We start from the raw sequence: 16,963 nt of genomic DNA on the forward strand, positions 1-16,963 counted from the left end.
TGTTGGCTGGTCTTGAGGTGGCCGGGTTTGGGCTGTTCCCAGTCTGCACACGGACCGGATGGGGGAGACTGCTGCCGCTGCCGCTTGGATGCTCCCCAAAATACAGGAGTGATGCATTTGCTGCCCAGAGGATTTCCCTCTGCATGGAAATGGTGGCACAAAAGGGAATGGGGGAGGGCTCAGTGTAACAGGAAAGGGGAGGTTTGGTTGGCAGCAGAAGACCTGGGGAAAGTGAGCCTGTTGTGAGCCAGGAAAGGGTGTGCAGGCAAAGTGGGTTCTGAGAAGGGACTTGAAGGTCAGATGGAGAGAGGTAGAGAGACTACAGAGGACTATGGACCGGCAAGGCAGCAGTCCTAAAGACCAGAAGCAGGGGTGAGCGCCTCTGTCAGGACTAGGAATTTGAAATGGATTTGAGAAATGGCAGAGATCTGAGAAGCAGGGAAACTTGTAGCAGAAACAGGGGTTGTGTGTGTTTGTGGGGAAGGAAGCAGCATATCTGCTGATTCCTCCCCCGCGTGGTTTGCAGGCACAGCATGCGAGAAGAGAACACCAAAACCCTGTGTCTGTCTGTTGTGTTCATCCTGGAGATGTGGTTCCAAGGCTTGACTTCACCAGTGTAGTTCCAAACTCCATGCACCCCAAGCAGGAGGTGTTTTATTGAAATGGTCCTACGGGAGCATGTTCCGTGCTCCAGTGTGGCACTTGCCTAAAAAAGGGCCTGTGTATTGGAGCACGTCCTGGTCAGCCATCATAATGGCTCTCTCTGTTTGCAGGACGGAGATCTTCTCTGGCAAGGCTGTAACGCACGAGGACATCAAGTATGAGCAGGCCTGCATCCTCTATAATCTGGGTAAGGACCTTGTGACCAGCTGCGTGGGCATGCACCTGCATCTTCATTTCTAACAGGTGAAGGGAGCTCTAGAGGGGGAATCCAGCTGCTGTCCAGCCTCCGGCCTCCAATCCAGCAGAAAGGATGCTGGCAGTGGCGCCCAAAATGCAGCAAGCTTTTCTGACTGACTTGGTGACAAGCGTGTCTGCCTTTGCAGCCTTGAGTCTAGACTGCTCTTGCATGTTCTACATGAGAAGAGATCCTGGCCTCCTCTGTGTGGCAACCTTTCAAGTCCTTGAAGAGTGCTATCATGTCTTCCTTCAGTCTTCTCTTCTCAAGGCTAAACATGCCCGGTTCTTTCAGTCTCTCATCCTAAGGCTTTGTTTCCAGTCCCCTGATCATCCTCGTTGCCCTCCTCTGAACCTGTTCCAGTTTGTCTGCATCCTTCTTGAAGTGTGGAGACCAGAACTGCACGTAGTACTCAGGATGACACCTAACCAGTGCTGAATAGAGGGGAACCAATACTTCATGCGATTTGGAAACTATACATCTGTTAATGCAGTCTAAAATATCATTTGCCTTTTATGCAGCCACATCACACTGTTAGCTCATGTTCAGCTTCTGATCAACAATCCCAAGATCCTTCTCGCATGTAGTATTGCTGAGCCAAGTATCCCCCACCTTATAACTGTACATTTGGTTTCTTTTTCCTAGGTATAGAACTTTGCACTTATCCCTGTTAAATTTCATTATGTTGTTTTCAGCCCAATGCTCCAGCCTTATCAAGATTCCTTTGAATTTTGCTTCTGCCTTCCAAGCTATTAGCTATTCCTCCCAATTTTGTATCATCTGCAAATTTGATGAACATTCCCTGCACCTCCTCACAATGAAAATGTTGAAGAGCGCTGTGTCCGGGACTGAGCCCGTGATACCCCGCTTGTTATCTCCCCCCAGTTTGAGAAGGAACCATTGATAAGCACTCTTTGAGTACGATTCTGGAGCCAACTGTGGATCCACCTGATAATTGCTTCATCCAGCCCACATTTAGCTAGCTTGCTAATCAGAATATCATGGTGCACTGTCAAAAGCTTTGCTGAAGTCAAGATATATTATGTCCACAGCATTCCCACAGTCTACCAGGAAGGTTACCCAATCAAAAAACACTATAAGATTAATCTGGCAGGATTAATTGTTGATAAATCCATGTTGGCTTCTACTATTCACTGCATTGTTTTCAAGGTGCTAACAAATGGACTGCTTTATAATCTGCTCCGTAATTCTCCCAGGGATTGATGTCAGGGAACCTCTTTCCCAGGGAAGATGTCCTCTTCCAAAAGTGCAGAGAAACTCACTGAGAAGACACTGACGTAACCAGTGCAGAATTCTGAAGGCCATTGCTGTGGACTGAAACCCTTAGGCCCCATGGCTCAGTTGTAGCGTAGCCACAGGCTTTGCTTGCAGAAGGCACTGGGTTCAATTCCCTGCCTTCTCATGCTGAAAGAATGAGGTAGCAATTGATGAGAAAGGTCTCCTGGAGACCTGCTGCCAATTGGATGCAGACCAGCCTTTGCCGCTCTGGTGCCCTGTAGTGCTGGACTCTGAAAGTTTCCCTAAGGCAGGGTTAGTTCAAACAGTGATCTGGGAAACCCTTTGATGTTCTCCTATGCAGCTTTCCCCAACTGGGTGCCCTCCAGCTGTTTTGGACTATGACTTCCATCAGCCCCAGCCAGTACAGTCATATGATGCTGGGGTGGGTGGGAGTTGTAGCCCAAAACAGCTGGAGGACACCCAGGTGGGGAAAGCTGGAGTAGGCAGATAGCTTCACCTATAAGGCTTCTTCCTGCCTTCCTTTCCAGCCCTGCTCTGGTGCGATGCCATCACTCCTTCTGTCCCTTTCTCTCTCCCTCAGGTGCTTTGCATTCCATGCTTGGAGCTATGGACAAAAGGGTATCTGAAGAGGTAAGAACATAAGAAGAGCCTGCTGGATCAGGCCAGTGGCCCACCTAGTCCAGCATCTTGTTCTCACAGTGGCCAACCAGGTGCCTGGGGGAAGCCTGCAAGCAGGACCCGAGTGCAAGAACACTCTCCCCTCCTGAGGCTTCCGGCAACTGGTTTTCAGAAGCATGCTGCCTCTGACTAGGGTGGCAGAGCACAGCCATCACGGCTAGTAGCCATTGATAGCCCTGTCCTCCGTGAATTTGTCTAATCTTTTAAAGCCATCCAAGCTGGTGGCCATTACTGCATCTTGTGGGAGCAAATTCCACAAGGCCTTTTGGCATGACATTCCCCCTCTGCTAGGTTAATAGCGTCAAAGGCATCCCCAATAAGTAATTTGGGTTTTTTTATTTTTGAGAGGGCTTGGTTTGAACATCACACAAGCCTGAGAAGATTTGCTTCCATCCCCAGTGTTTGCAGTCAGCTCAGCTAAAAACACTGGAGGGGGTGGGTAGTGCAAGTGGGTGTCTTGTGACATATTGCAAGGCTTAACCAAAAGGCGAGCTTTGGTTTCTGGAAGCCTGGCGAGACATCTTGCTCTTCTACGCCTGTGGGACAAACAGTCGGAACAAGAGGGCTGTAGCTCAGTGGCAGAGCATCTGTCTTGCATGCAGAAGGCCCCACATTCAGTCCTGTATTGCATCACCGGGTAGGGCTGGGAAAAGCTCCTTGTCTGAAACCCTGGAGAGCTGCTGCCAGTCTGAGTTGTCACTACTGAGCTAGATGGACCAGGGACAGACTTAGCAGACAGCCGCTCCCTATGAGACTGCCGAATGTGGCAGTGCATGTCAGTTGCCAGCATTGGCCAACCCACCTCCAGCTCTTCTGTCTTGTTTTGGATCTCTGGGTGTGCCTTGATAGTCCTGGAGCAAGTCCGCACAGCTCCAGGCTGCCCACCAGCCACATTCGGCAGCCTCTCTCCCCCTCTGTTCCTCCAGTCCCGGGCAGGCAATAAAATCAGGAGATTTATTGAGCACCGTCCCCCCTGGTGGGAGTGCCTTGGGCTTGGTTAATCTCCAGGTTCTACCCTGGAGGGAGACTCTCTAATTTAGGCTGGAAGAGCATACATTTCTTTGCATGGGTTCAATTTGATCTTCCTGAGGGATCTTCTAGTCGGGCTCATTGAAAATGTGACTGTTTCTTCCCCCCGTGTCTTGGCACTCTCGCAACTGTGTTGTAGGGCATGAAGGTTTCCTGCACCCATTTCCAGTGTGCAGCAGGTGCTTTTGCTTACCTTCGCGACCACTTCCCTCATTCCTACAGCGTAGACATGAGCCACCAAATCCTTAACCTCAACATCAACCTCACGCTGGTAAGAACTGGGAGTGTCTCTGTGGGGGGGGGGCTCCCCTGGCCAGGGCTGTGGAGTCGGTATGTCAAACCTTTGACTCCGACTCCTTCATAAATGGCAAATGTATATTAATTTATTACTAATAATAAATTAATATTAGTATTAAAATATTTATTTTGAAGTCGGCATTGGTACATTTCTACTGACTCTGACTCCACCCAGAATTGCTTCCGACTCCACAACTCGGACTCCACAGCCCTGCCCCTGGCCCAGTCCGGCCCTTGGTAGAGGTGCCGTATTTCAGCAGAGCAGACGGTCCCAAGATCCAGCTCCCCACATCTCCAATTAATTATAGGACCAAGTGATGGGAAAGATCCTTTTTGGCCAAAGGTGGGATCTCTTCCACTGATCTCTTTGTGCGAGAGTAGGAATACTTGGCTGATCTTCCAGCCTTGCATCCAAAGGTACATAACATCATAACTGAGAAGAACTCCCTGTCTTTCTTTGTCACCTCTGTGTTTGAAGGGCCAAGCTCAGGAGTGCCTCCTTGAGAAGTCAATGCTGGACAACCGAAAGAGCTTCCTTGTGGCCAGGATCAGTGCCCAGGTGAGCAGCTATGGGAGCCTTGAACTCGGTAGCCCAGTGCCTGAAGACAGAGAAAGAAATACCCTCCCTCTGAGCTTGGGACAGGTTAACAGGAGGGTGCTCTCCCTCCAAAGCAGGAGGTGCCCGTTTTGCGCTGCATTCTCTTTGTCCTGCAGGGGTGTCCCGCGTGCCCTCTCCCAAGACAGCAATAACTCAGGACAATCCCAATCGGGGTTGATGGCCTTATAGGCCCCTTCCAACTCTACTATTCTATGATCCTTGCCCTCTTTCTTGCACCTGAAGGTGGTGGATTACTATAAGGAAGCGTGCAGAGCTTTGGAGAACTCTGAAACGGCCTCCCTGCTGGGGAAGATCCAGAAGGACTGGAAGAAGCTGGTGCAGATGAAGATCTACTATTTTGCGGCTGTGGCCCACGTGAGTATCAGAGACGGGCCCTGATCTGGTGAGCTGCGCTTGGCCCAGGCCACCCCCGGCAGACTCTTGCCTTGTGCTGAATCGTGAAGGGTGGGGCTCCCACTGGCCCTGCCAGCTCAATCCCCAGGGGGATGTGAATTTATTGGCAGAAGGGACCTGCCTGTTTTTTCTTCTTCTCTTCATCTACAATGCTTAGCAGCTCTACAGGGTTTGGCTTGTGGGTTGAGCTTCTAACTGCAGCTTTCTGTGTGGGGTGGGCGCAAAGTTGTGAGGGGTTGTTATCAGCTCTCTGGGATCACCCCGGTGTCTTCCGGTGGCGCTAGTGATTCCTCTCCATTTTCCTTTCAGTTGCACATGGGGAAGCAGGCAGAGGAACAGCAGAAGTATGGGGAGAGGGTAAGTTGGACTGTTGCCTTCAGAAGGTCTGGGGAGCCCAGCCCTGCTGACTGCAGTTGGTCTCCAGGATGGGCTTTTTCTTTCAAACGTTTGCGGATGGGGATGACCCGTCTCCTTTGGAATTCCCTCCCGTTCAATACTGGGCAGGCGCCCTCTCAGTTTTCTTTTCTGTGCCAGCTGAAGACCTTCCTCTTTCAACAAGCTTTTAAAAGTAGAAGTCAATCCCAGTCTGCCTCTGCACTGGAATTGTCTTTAAGGTGTTTTCATTGTTTCATTGCCTGTGCGTTTGCTGTCCTGGGCTTCTTCGTCAGGAAGGGCGGGATGTAAACCTAGTAAATAAATAAATGGCAAATGGGGAGCTCTTGACGCTGACTTATGAGGCACAGACAAAATCCGAGTGGTGGAGGGTGGGTGAGGAACCTGCCCGGGATCCAAAGAGCTTTTTTCAAGCGCATGCAGAGTTTGGATGTGACCAGAGGAGTTGCTGCATTTTTTCTATGGACACCTGTGCTTCTGGCCGGTGCCATGACCTGCTTGAGAAAGGCTCTCAGAGGTTTGGCATGAAGTAGAAACTCAAAGCCGCCGCCGCCACCTCCTTCTCCTCCTCCTTCTTCTTCTTCTTCTTCTTCTTATTATTATTATTATAAATTTATTTATACCCCGCCTTTCGGCCAAAGGCCCTCAAGGCAGCTTACAAAGAAAAATAAACACAAGTATAAAAATACATCAATGAAAACAATACAATTTACAAAAATTAAACTAAATAAATACCATTATTAAGAAAAAAAATGTCCAGGAAAGAAACTCAGAATTGAAGACCTTGTCTTAAAAAGACATCCATCCTTTTTCCTGCAATGTTTTGGGGCCATGGAACTAACTGGGCCGTTCCTCAGATCCTGGCTAGTGTGAATTTAGGCGCCTGGGCATTCGGTCTCCAGGGAGGGCTGGGAGAGACTCCTGCCTGATGAAACGGTGTAGACAGTACTGGGCAGCTTTCTCTGTTCCTTCATTTTCAAGGGGAACCTGGCCTGTCGAGCTGTCTGTGGCTTGTTCTGCACCCATGTAGGGCATATCTTTTGTGTGTGTGTGTGAGAGAGAGAGAGAGCTTGGTTTGAGTTGCACAAAAGGCAGTGACTTTGGGGAGAAGGAAAGAACTTGAACTCCAATCCTTCTGGAGGTTTAATCATAGAATAGTAGAGTTAGAAGGGGCCCATAAGGCCATCTAGTCCAACCCCCTGCTCAATGCAGGAATCCAAATCAAAGCATTCCCAGTAGAGAGCTGTTCAGTTGCCTCTTGAACACCTCCAGGGTGAGAGAGCCATAAGCCCTCCCTAGGTAGACATCATAGAATAGTAGAGTTGGAAGGGGCCTATAAGGCCATCAAGTCCAACCCCCTGCTCAATGCAGGAATCCATATCAAAGCATTCCTGACAGATGGCTGTCCAGCTGCCTCTTGAATGCCTCCAGTGTCGGAGAGCCCACTACCTCTCTAGGTCATTGGTTCCATTGTCGTATGGCGCTAACAGTTAGGAAGATGTTTAGATTTTGGCAAGGATACTATTCAGTATGGATTCGCTATAGGGTCAGCTGCACGGCCGTCCTCTTCAGGAGCTCTGCAGTAAAAACTTCTGGTCTTCCTTCCAGTCTTGAGGGCGGCAGGTGATGAGAGAGGACATTGTGCATGGCGGGGAGAGCATACAGGTTAGCAAGCATGAATTGGTAGCAGTCAAGGCAGAGCCGGAAGGCTACGCTTCAGGAAAGGTCTGACGACAGGAGCAGTGTAGGGCAGGAGTGAGCAACCTGAAGCCTTCCAGGTGATGTTGGGATTCCATTTCCCATTAGCCCCAAACCGCATGGTCAGCGATGACAGACTCCCAGCAGCACCTGGAGAGCTGCAGGTGGGCCACCTCTGGTATAGGAGTTTAAAGGGGGAGGTGGGACATGCCCTGATAGACATGTGTGCAGCTGGAGGACCTAGGGTGGCTTTTTGCACTGTCGGTGGCGCTGAGCCATTTAATGCAGGTTTTCATTATGGAGGACAGGGCTATCAAGGGCTACTAGCCATGATGGCTGTGCTGTGCCACCCTAGTCAGAGGCAGCATGCTTCTGAAAACCAGTTGCCGGAAGCCTCAGGAGGGGAGAGTGTTCTTGCACTCGGGTCCTGCTTGCGGGCTTCCCCCAGGCACCTGGTTGGCCACTGTGAGAACAGGATGCTGGACTAGATGGGCCACTGGCCTGATCCAGCAGGCTCTTCTTATGTTCTTATGTTCTTCCTAACCAGGGCTGTGAGTGTCCTATGTCCCAAACAACCAAACTGGCAGGGATGGTTGCAGGGGAGATTTCAGCAGTGATACAATTAACCCCATCTCCTTTATTTGTTGTTTCCACAACGTTTTTCTTGTATTGAGGTTCTTTTTGATGGATTTGGGGAGGGCAAGGGCTGGTTTGATACAAGGCAGTTGTGTTTCGGGGTTAGGCAGAATGCAAGAGCAAAGGGGGGAGTAGCCACGGGAGAGAATAAGGAAGCCAAATCTTTTCCCACTACCCTGTTCTGGTGCAAGTCTCCCTTTGCAGTGCTTGTCAAGGTGAATCCGGAAGGAGCTTCTTCCTTTACCCTAGCAATGGCTATGACTTCCCAAGGCCCTAGTGCTCACAAATAGCAGGTGAGGTGGGAAACGTGCAGGTGGACTTCAGGCAGAGGATCATGTGATGGAATGATCCTCAGTTACCCTCACACGAACGCATCCCCTACACCTAGGGTAGTATTAAATGCTACTCCTACTCAGAGTAGACCCATTGGTGTTAATGGACATGACTAACTTAGGTTTGTTAATTTCAGTGGGTCTACTCTTAGTAGGACTCTATTGACTACCTCCCATAGTTTTCTATCTGCAGGGAATCTGTGTGAGAGAGGATCATTGTTACTTTTTAAAAAATATAAAGCCAAACCAGTGTGAAGAAGACTTGTGGTTGACATAATCTCTGCCCTCTTTTGCAGGTCATCTACTTCCAGAGTGCTCTGGATAAACTCAATGAAGCCATAAAACTGGCCAAGGTACAACCTTCTTCCTTTCTCCCCTCTTTTTAAAAAGTTACTTAGTATAGAATTCTGCAGTTAAATCCTGATTCCTGTGGTCCCAAAGTCCAGGTTCTGCCATTTAAAGAGGTTGTGCCAAACAACTGGATTTGCATAAATCTGTTTAATTTGCATTGTTACACTGGCTCCACATCCTTTCTTCATGAGCTCAAACACTGGAGAACTACTGGTATCTGCCCACCCTCAAGCCGCCTCCCCTGCAATATCTTTAGTGTCTGGATATGCTCAGTACTGGACACAAAGCTGGTGGGCTGTGAAGAAAATTCCTAAAACTGCAGACAGAGTGCATGCTGGTGTCCATCCGACTTTGCAGAGCCTCTAACCACCCCAGACTCTTGGATGAACCTGCAGGCCTGTTGTTCCGCTTGCAACCCAGTTCCTCCCTAGGCGGAGTCGAAGGGATTGCGGAAGAGAGAAACAACCCTTGATGATCCCTTCTGAATTAGCCCAAAGCCTCCTGGTTCCACGATAACCATCCAGGTGCGGTGCTTGAAGGCAGTGGCTTTCTGTCATTGTTTCTCTCCGGGAGCTGGTATCCAGAGGGGTTGTGTCTCTGAAGCGGAGGCTCTATTTCCTGCCTAAAAGACCCTGACAGGCCTTCTCTGTGAATTTGACCATAATTCTCTCCCTTTTTTTAAAGCCTTCTGAGCCAGTCACCATTACCGCATCCTGTGGCACTGTTTTCCTTAAACTACCTTTGCAATTGTGTGAAGAAATACTTTTCTCTGTCCTGAACCTTTCACCGCTTTTATTGTGGTATTTGTGTCCAAGGAAAACAGTGTCTCTGCTTTCTCCTGGTGCATTCTTTGGGTGGTCCTGTGGTTGCCCGCTCCTACCTTGCCCACGCCATCTCTGCCCGTGGACCGCTGCTCGTGAAACCTACTTTTAAAACATGGCATTTCTTCTTTCAGGGTCAGCCGGAAACCGTGCAGGAAGCCCTGAGGTTCACCATGGATGTCATTGGGGGAAAGTGAGTCATTCGTGTGCCTGGGGCCATGTCTCTGTTTATGCCGTTTCCTCCCCGGTCCTTCATTCTGCGCCAAAAGAACCTGCCTTGTACAAAAAGAGAGGCAGCGAATACTCCTGCCTGAAGCCCCAGAGAGCTGCTGCCAGTTGGTGTGGGCAGTACTGAGCTAGATGGACCAATGGTCTTGACTCTCTATATAACACGGCTTCTTGTGTTCCTGTGAATGATTGATTGATTGATTGTATTTGTATACCACCCCATAGCCGAAGCTCTCTGGGTGGTTTACAACAATTAATCTGATGATGGTTGTTATTTATTAATATATATATATTGCTTTGCTTAATTCCCAAGGTGGCTTCTAAGAGGGTTATAATCCAGAACATTTTGCAAGGATTGCTGGGGGTGGGGGTGATGGAAAAGGGCACTAACTTGTTGACAGGGGACTGGGGTGTCATGAAATCTGAAAGTGAAGACTATGAAAGCTCCGCCTCCCGCTTTGACCCCTGGAAACTTGCCTTGGCTCTGCTGTTCCAGGCATTTCCCCCATGTTTTCATGAATGGCTGTTCTGTCCAGCCATGGGGACAAAGATTAGATGCCATGTATCTGAATTCCTAAGTTATGTTATGCAGCAGGCATGGGGAACCTCTCTAGACGGAGGACAGGGAGGGCTGTGTGCCAGAGTGTGTGTAGAAACTAGCCTACTGTACAGGAGTAATATCTTTGTTTGTTGTTCCGCCCACTTCTGCCTCCGGCCCCGCCCACCACTGGCATGTGGCCCTTGGAAGAGAATGCGGCCCTTGGGCTGAAAAGGGCTCTCCCATCCCACCTGTATAGAGTAAGAAATGAATGCGGACTTGCTAGTGTCACTTTAGACCCAGGAGGGAAAGAAGGGCTGGCCAGACCCCTGCCCCCCACCCCGTTTCCCCTCGTCCCAAGCTTGGCTTTACCCAGCATTCTCCAGGAGCCCAATCCATGGCGTACAGCTGTCTGTCGCTCTCTGGCTCCAGGAGGGTGGGATGCCTTTTGAAAACGGACAGCTTTGCTCTGTGTGGCTCTCCTTGAGCTGGGCTTTGAAAGTTCCCCCTGGGCCTCCGCCTGCCAAGAGCCACCCCCACAGGAAGGCCCATCTGGTCTCTCGTTGCTCTGCAGGTACAACTCTGCAAAAAAGGACAACGACTTCATCTACCACGAAGCCATCCCTGCTCTGGATACCTTGCAGTCGGTGAAAGGTAAAGTTGAAGGGCCCTGCCACTCCCTGCGTTGTCTCCTCTGCCTGCATAGAATCGTAGAATAGTCGAGTTGGAAGGGATCTATAAGGCCATCGAGTCCAACCCCCTGCTCAATGCAGGAATCCAAATCAAAGCATTCCTGACAGATGGCTGTCCAGCTGCCTCTTGAAGGCCTCCAGTGTTGGAGAGCCGGCCACCTTCCTAGGTCATTGGTTCCATTGTCGTATGGCTCTAACAGTTAGGAAGGTTTTCCTGATGTCCAGTCGAAATCTGGCTTCCTTCAGCTTGAGCCCATTGTTCTGTGTCCTGCACTGGGACGATCTAGGAGATCCTGGTCCTCTGTGTGGCAACCTTCCAAGTACTTGAAGAGTGCTATCCTATCTCCCCTCAGGCTTCTCTTCTCCAGGCTAAACATGCCCAGTTCTTTCAGTCTCTCCTCATAGGGCTTTGTTTCCAGTCCCCTGATCATCCTTGTTGCCCTCCTCTGAACCCGTTCCTGTTTGTCTGCATTCTTCTTGAAGTGCAGAGACCAGAACTGGACGCAGTACTCAAGATGAGGTCTAACCAGTGCTGAATGGAGGGGAACTAATACTTCAGCTTGGGTTGGGGTGACGATCCTTGAAAAGGGACTCTGCTTAGCCCAGCCTGTGCCAACCTGGTGCCCTCCAGATGTTTTGGTTGCTATTCCCATCAGCACCAGCCAGCACCCACCAGATTGGCAGACGCTGCTGTAACTGCTTGAATTGTGCACGTAGGAAAAGAATCCTTGTGCCTGGTGAAGTTCAGTACAGCCCACGCGCTCCCGTGGCCAGCTTCCCTGGAGGGGACGGTTGCTCTGCCCTGGGGGAAAGTAGCTGTCTGTGAGCCCCGTGCTCCCCTGTGGCGCAAAGCCAAACCAGAGCTTTACAAAATCTGGGCACACAGTTGGACATGAGCTGCCCCAGTGCCAGTCTCCTTGTCTGATGAAGGCACCTTTGGCCAGCTTGTCTTGCTCTGTTGAATTTAAAGCTGAATTGTTGAGCCACAGTTGCAGAGTAAAAGTGAAGTAGCACTATAGTGTTATAGAGGAAGAACGAGAGCAGGAGGCTTGGGATGATGAGCACTGACAAGCCAACTTTTATGTTTCTGTCTCTCATTGGAGTACTTTTTTTACCCATGACCACATCTGGAGGACACCCTGAGTTTGTCCAGAAATGTGGCAAATGGCAGGTCTCGCCCCTGAGGGTGCCTTGCAGTGAAATACCTGCTGCAATTGCCTTGTGGCGATGTTGCCGTATCAGAAAGTACCACAAAGATTGTGGCTCGAAGTAAATAAAGCCAAACTGGGATGGCAGAATCTGTAGAACTTCGGCAGATGGCAAAAGCTTGCATGTGTAACGTAGAAGCTTTGTTACGTTCAGCCTGTATTATAGTAATCTGTGATATGCCCCCCTTGAGGAAAACGGTGGCTAAACTAAAAAGGCCCTGTTGTTATAAATTCTTCTTTGTTTTCTGTTTCTTTCCTTTCGTAGTTAAATTTGCAAATAAAAAAAATTAATAAAGAAAAACACAAAAACCCCTCATAATTTTACTCTATCCACAGGTGCCCCTCTGGTGAAGGCCCTTCCTGTCAACCCCACAGACCCAGCCGTGACAGGCCCCGATATTTTTGCCAAGCTGGTTCCAATGGCTGCCCATGAGGCATCGTCACTCTACAGGTGAGCAGCCAGTTAGTCTGGCTGCCCTTGGGCTGCTTTGCATTCTGGGAAGGGGCCATGCCTTGGTGCAGCATGGAGGTAAAGAGAACAGGTGGGGATTAAAGGGTGGGAACTGGGCGGCTCTATAGTGAGGCCTGTGTTCAGGTAAATCTTCCGAGGAAGGGAGGTGTTTGGGGCAGTGTTGGACAACAGCGCTGTCTGAGCGCTGGTACGCGCCATGATAAGGCACGCCTCGGTGATAGCGCGCGTATGTTTGATGCAACAATGGGTGAAGAGCGCACACGTACACCCCCAAAGCACCGGGTTGTAGCAGCCTCTGGAACCTTCCTGGTGTAGATGAGATCTTCCCTAAGAGACTTCACTAAGTTTCTCTGTATCCCTTTTGTTTCCATTGCAGTGAAGAGAAGGCCAAGCTGCTGCGAGAAGCGATGGCCAAGCTTGATGCCAAGAATGAAGTCCTGGAGTATGTATTTAGGCATACAGGCGGGGCAGAGATGGGAATGGGGGGGTAAAACCACCGTGGGGGCAAGTGGGGTGAGGGTGAACTGCCTCTATGCCACCCAGAGACCGTTGGTCGCATCTCAGTGGGCCTAGGGCTTCAGTGTGATCATCATATTCGACAGTCGTCTTGTGCCTTCCCGACTGCCGTTTTGGGGTCGTGTTGGTAGAGACCCTGGAGGGCCTTTGGCTCCCATTTTGGGGGAAAGGCCATAGCTCAGTGGCACCTGCTTTGCGCACAGACGGTCCCAGGTTCAGTCCCCAATGGCATCCCCAGGTCGGGCTGGGATAGCACCTCATCTGGAGCCCTGGAGAGTTTCTTGCAGTCCGTGTAGACACCACTGAGCTAGATGGACCATGGGTCTGGCTCGGATAACCCGTCAGGCTTGTGCACGAATTGTGCTCGCTATTGAGCCGGTTGATCTGCGGCAGGCAGCTCCTCCCTTGCGACAGTGGGAGGAGCCTGTTTTTATTTCATGGCTTAAAATGTGCATGCCCTGCTTTTATTCTTCCAAACCCAAAGCAGGACAGGCTTGGGTGGCTTCTTAAAGCCGTCCTGCTCCATCACTCTGTGGATCAGGCAGGTTTAGGCCTGGCATGGCTGCCCCGGCATGCCCCATTGCGTGATGCCTGCAGTCTCGAGCGATTGGCTTCTGTGCCATTGCAAGTACAGTAGGGCCCCACTCATATGGCGGGTTAGACCAGACCCCCGCCGAAAAGCAAAAAGCACCGCAAAGTGGGACATAGCGAGCGATCAGCTGTACAGTACAGATGATTACACGCTACAGCTGATTGCTGTCAGCTGTAGCACAGCAGCTGAAGCTCCCTGCACTACAGCTGACCGCACACTACAGCTGATCAGCGCTGATCAGCTGTAGTGCGGGGAGCTCCAGCCGCCGTGCTACAGCTGACAGCACTTGGCCCCTGAAGCTCCCCCACTCCAGCTGATCGCCCCGCTGGTGCTGTATTAGCGGAACCCCAAAAAGCAAGGCGCCAAAAAGCAGGGCCCTGCTATAGAAGGTCCACATAAACCTCCTTGTGCTTGGTGCTTTTCTTTTTTTTTTTACAATAATTTTTATTCAAATTTTCATAAAACATACAAAACAAAATCATAAAACATTCAAAGACAAAAAACAAAACAAAACAAAAATGATTAAACAAAAAAATAAAATGTTGACTTCCCATTTGTCGCAGATCAAATCAGTTGTAGGTCTACAATATATAACAATCCTGTCTCTTAAATTATATTATAAAATCACTTTCCTCCAGTAGTTATCTTAATTAATCATCAAATCTCATAAACATTACTTTAGTCTTTCCACAAAAAGTCAAAGAGAGGTTTCAATTCTTTAAGAAATATATCTATCAATTTTTCTCCAAATAAACATGTCGATTAATCCATCTCGTTAATAATAATAATAATCTTATTGTCATAACCATAGTCCAAATAAACATATCGATTAATCCATCTCATCAAAATCTGTTATGTCCAATAATTTCAATAGCCATTATTCCATTATCCATATTAATTCCATCTTCCATCTTCAATAGTCCTGTTAAGTCCAGTAATTTCAGTGTCCAATCTTCCATTATCAGTATTCCATAATAATCTTGCTGTCATAGCCATAGTCATATAATAAGAGTCTGATGGGAATTTCCTCTATCCCAAATATTTTCTTGCCATCGATTCTGAATAAGTTGCTGAAATATTGTTGTAAAGTCATATCTGTGTTCTTCTTTTTTACAAAATGCACTGGCTCATCTCTTGAGAGTTTTTCCATTGTCACATGGCTGCAGTTAATTCCATAGATTTTCTCTATATCAAGCTCCATCACGTCATTCCAGTCCAGAAGATTATCCAAGCCATTGATAACTTTATCTCTAATATCTTCATTAATTTCTTCAGAGATAACGTTAAATTCCAAACAGTAGATTTTATTTCTAATATCCATAAACTCCAGATCTTTTTCCAATTCCACATTTGTTCCAATCTCCAGGGCTTGTATCTTCCCTTTATTTTTTCTTTTCTCATCTCTGATCTCATTCTCCTCTCTCACAGGATCCCCTATTTCTTTAAGCTCCTGCGTCATTTTGCTCAGTTCAATTTTCAGCTCCTTACTGCCCTGTCGCAGGGTTTGTTTCGTTATCTCAATCTCATCCATTATTTTCTGAAACATAATTACTTCCAGATTCTCAGCCACTTTCTTGATTGCCATTTTTAAAACCACGAAAACAAAACAAAACAAAAATAAAGAAGAACCACTTCTTATTTCAGCAACAATTGGGTTAATATTCCAGGCTTGATGACATCACAGTATAAACAGAGCAGCCTGCCTTATCTCTCTATGTTCAAGAATACAAAACAAATTTAGTTCCCGGCATCAAAACAGTTAGTGGCGTCGTGAAGAAGCAGATTCGTCAAAATAAAATAGACCAAAAAGAGAATAGTCCCAGACAATATAATGTTCCTCGGAATAGAAATCCCTCTTCTGTTTATATCTTTAGAATGCACTTCCAGGACAGCTTTTTGCAATAGAAACAGAGATAAGCTGTTAATTTCGTGAATAACAGAGAAGAGTTATAGCTCACCCAGAAGTTCTTTAAAGCTGATTCATTTGACAAATCTCTTTTTGCTGCAACAATTTAAACCAAGTAAAAAAAATAATAGAAAGAAGGGTGCTTGCCTGTTAGTCTGTTTTCTCTTTGAAGAAAAGATAAACGTATCGCATTAATCAGATAGAGCTTGTTCGGAAGTCCGTCCGGCATTGCTGGCTGGACCTTTTCTCATAAATTAATGAAATCCAGTCCTCCCAACAAAAACAGGCTTTTGAGGTTGATCTCTACGTTTCTCCCTGCCCGGGAGAAATTTCATCAGTCAAAAAAAAATGTTCTGACTGATTTATATCTGAATAAGCTTCTTTTGAGGTGGGAGCCCGTCTCAAAAGCAGGCACAAGCGAAGTCACCCTTCCCGGAAGTCCGTGCTTGGTGCTTTTCTGTGAAATCCGTTCATCCCTTCAGGTGCCAGGCCACATCTTGAGCAAATGAAATGGCTGACTTATAGGAGCAAGGTGGCTGTTAATTAGGCTGTTTTAAAATCCCTGGAGAATGCAGATTTGAGGCTGGCGATTCCTGTCCTGAAGAGAAGGTATCCTGACCCATGGCTTAGGCAAAATGGCCAGCCAGGAGGGTGCAGGTCCATCAGGCTCTGTGTGAAATTCAACCCACTTTATTTTCCCAGCACTTGAGGCTGTGCCAAGGGAGGGGGTCCATCCAAATTCTGTTGTGTGCCCTCTCCACTCAGAGTTGTCATTTCCTTGTAGACAGTTCATGGACTCTTTACAGCTGGATCCCGAGACAGTCGACAACCTGGACATGTACAACCACATTCCACCCATCTTGATGGAAAAATGCGCAGCTCTCAGCGTGCGCCCAGAAACTGTGAAAAACCTCGTTCAGTCCATGCAGGGTAAGTGGGCAGTTTATGGTTCCTGCATTAAGGTGTTGGGGGGGAGTGAGGGAGAGGTTAATGCTTCCCCATTCACTCTCATTATTCAGAGTGAGCCCCTCTGCATTTAGCTTTGAAGGATTTTAATGGTGACAGAACTTGCTGAAGAGCGACTGCTCATTTGTATTTATGCTGCAAGGGGTGGGGAGCCTTTTTGGCTCCACGGGCAAGATCCTTGTCAGGATCTGCCTTGCAGACCAAATTTGACAGGTGGTCCATCCATCTGTTAATCACATGATATCATTATGATGTCATCTGTTTAACAGGTCGGTAGGATCGCCCACTTGTCAAAATCCATTGTGCTTCACTTCAAGATTCGGAACATAAAAGGAAAGGGGGGAGAGTTACAAAAGCGTTTTCCAAGCCTTTCCAAGCCTTTCCAAGCCTTAAGTCCCCAAGATCAGGGGTTTAAAGGGGGGGGGAGACTTGCAAAAGCC

The 16,963-nt window shown here is 48.4% G+C and overlaps 1 protein-coding gene across 2 annotated transcripts in view; it reads left to right on the forward strand.

Annotated features, from left to right (window-relative positions):
• The window catches only part of PTPN23 (protein tyrosine phosphatase non-receptor type 23), a 46,661-nt gene that overhangs the window by 12,895 nt on the left and 16,803 nt on the right, over nt 1-16,963 (forward strand). For both annotated transcript variants that reach the window (XM_061587220.1, XM_061587219.1), the window contains exons 4-15: nt 774-850; nt 2,739-2,788; nt 4,005-4,136; nt 4,641-4,721; nt 5,004-5,135; nt 5,484-5,531; nt 8,530-8,586; nt 9,540-9,598; nt 10,746-10,825; nt 12,408-12,522; nt 12,920-12,985; nt 16,342-16,487. In XM_061587220.1, the coding sequence (XP_061443204.1) occupies nt 774-850; nt 2,739-2,788; nt 4,005-4,136; nt 4,641-4,721; nt 5,004-5,135; nt 5,484-5,531; nt 8,530-8,586; nt 9,540-9,598; nt 10,746-10,825; nt 12,408-12,522; nt 12,920-12,985; nt 16,342-16,487 (1,043 nt within the window). The remainder of the gene's footprint in view (nt 1-773; nt 851-2,738; nt 2,789-4,004; nt 4,137-4,640; nt 4,722-5,003; nt 5,136-5,483; nt 5,532-8,529; nt 8,587-9,539; nt 9,599-10,745; nt 10,826-12,407; nt 12,523-12,919; nt 12,986-16,341; nt 16,488-16,963) is intronic.

Source organism: Rhineura floridana, chromosome 10 (assembly GCF_030035675.1).
Source record: "Rhineura floridana isolate rRhiFlo1 chromosome 10, rRhiFlo1.hap2, whole genome shotgun sequence".
In the NCBI taxonomy this organism is placed as follows: Eukaryota; Metazoa; Chordata; class Lepidosauria; order Squamata; family Rhineuridae; genus Rhineura; species Rhineura floridana.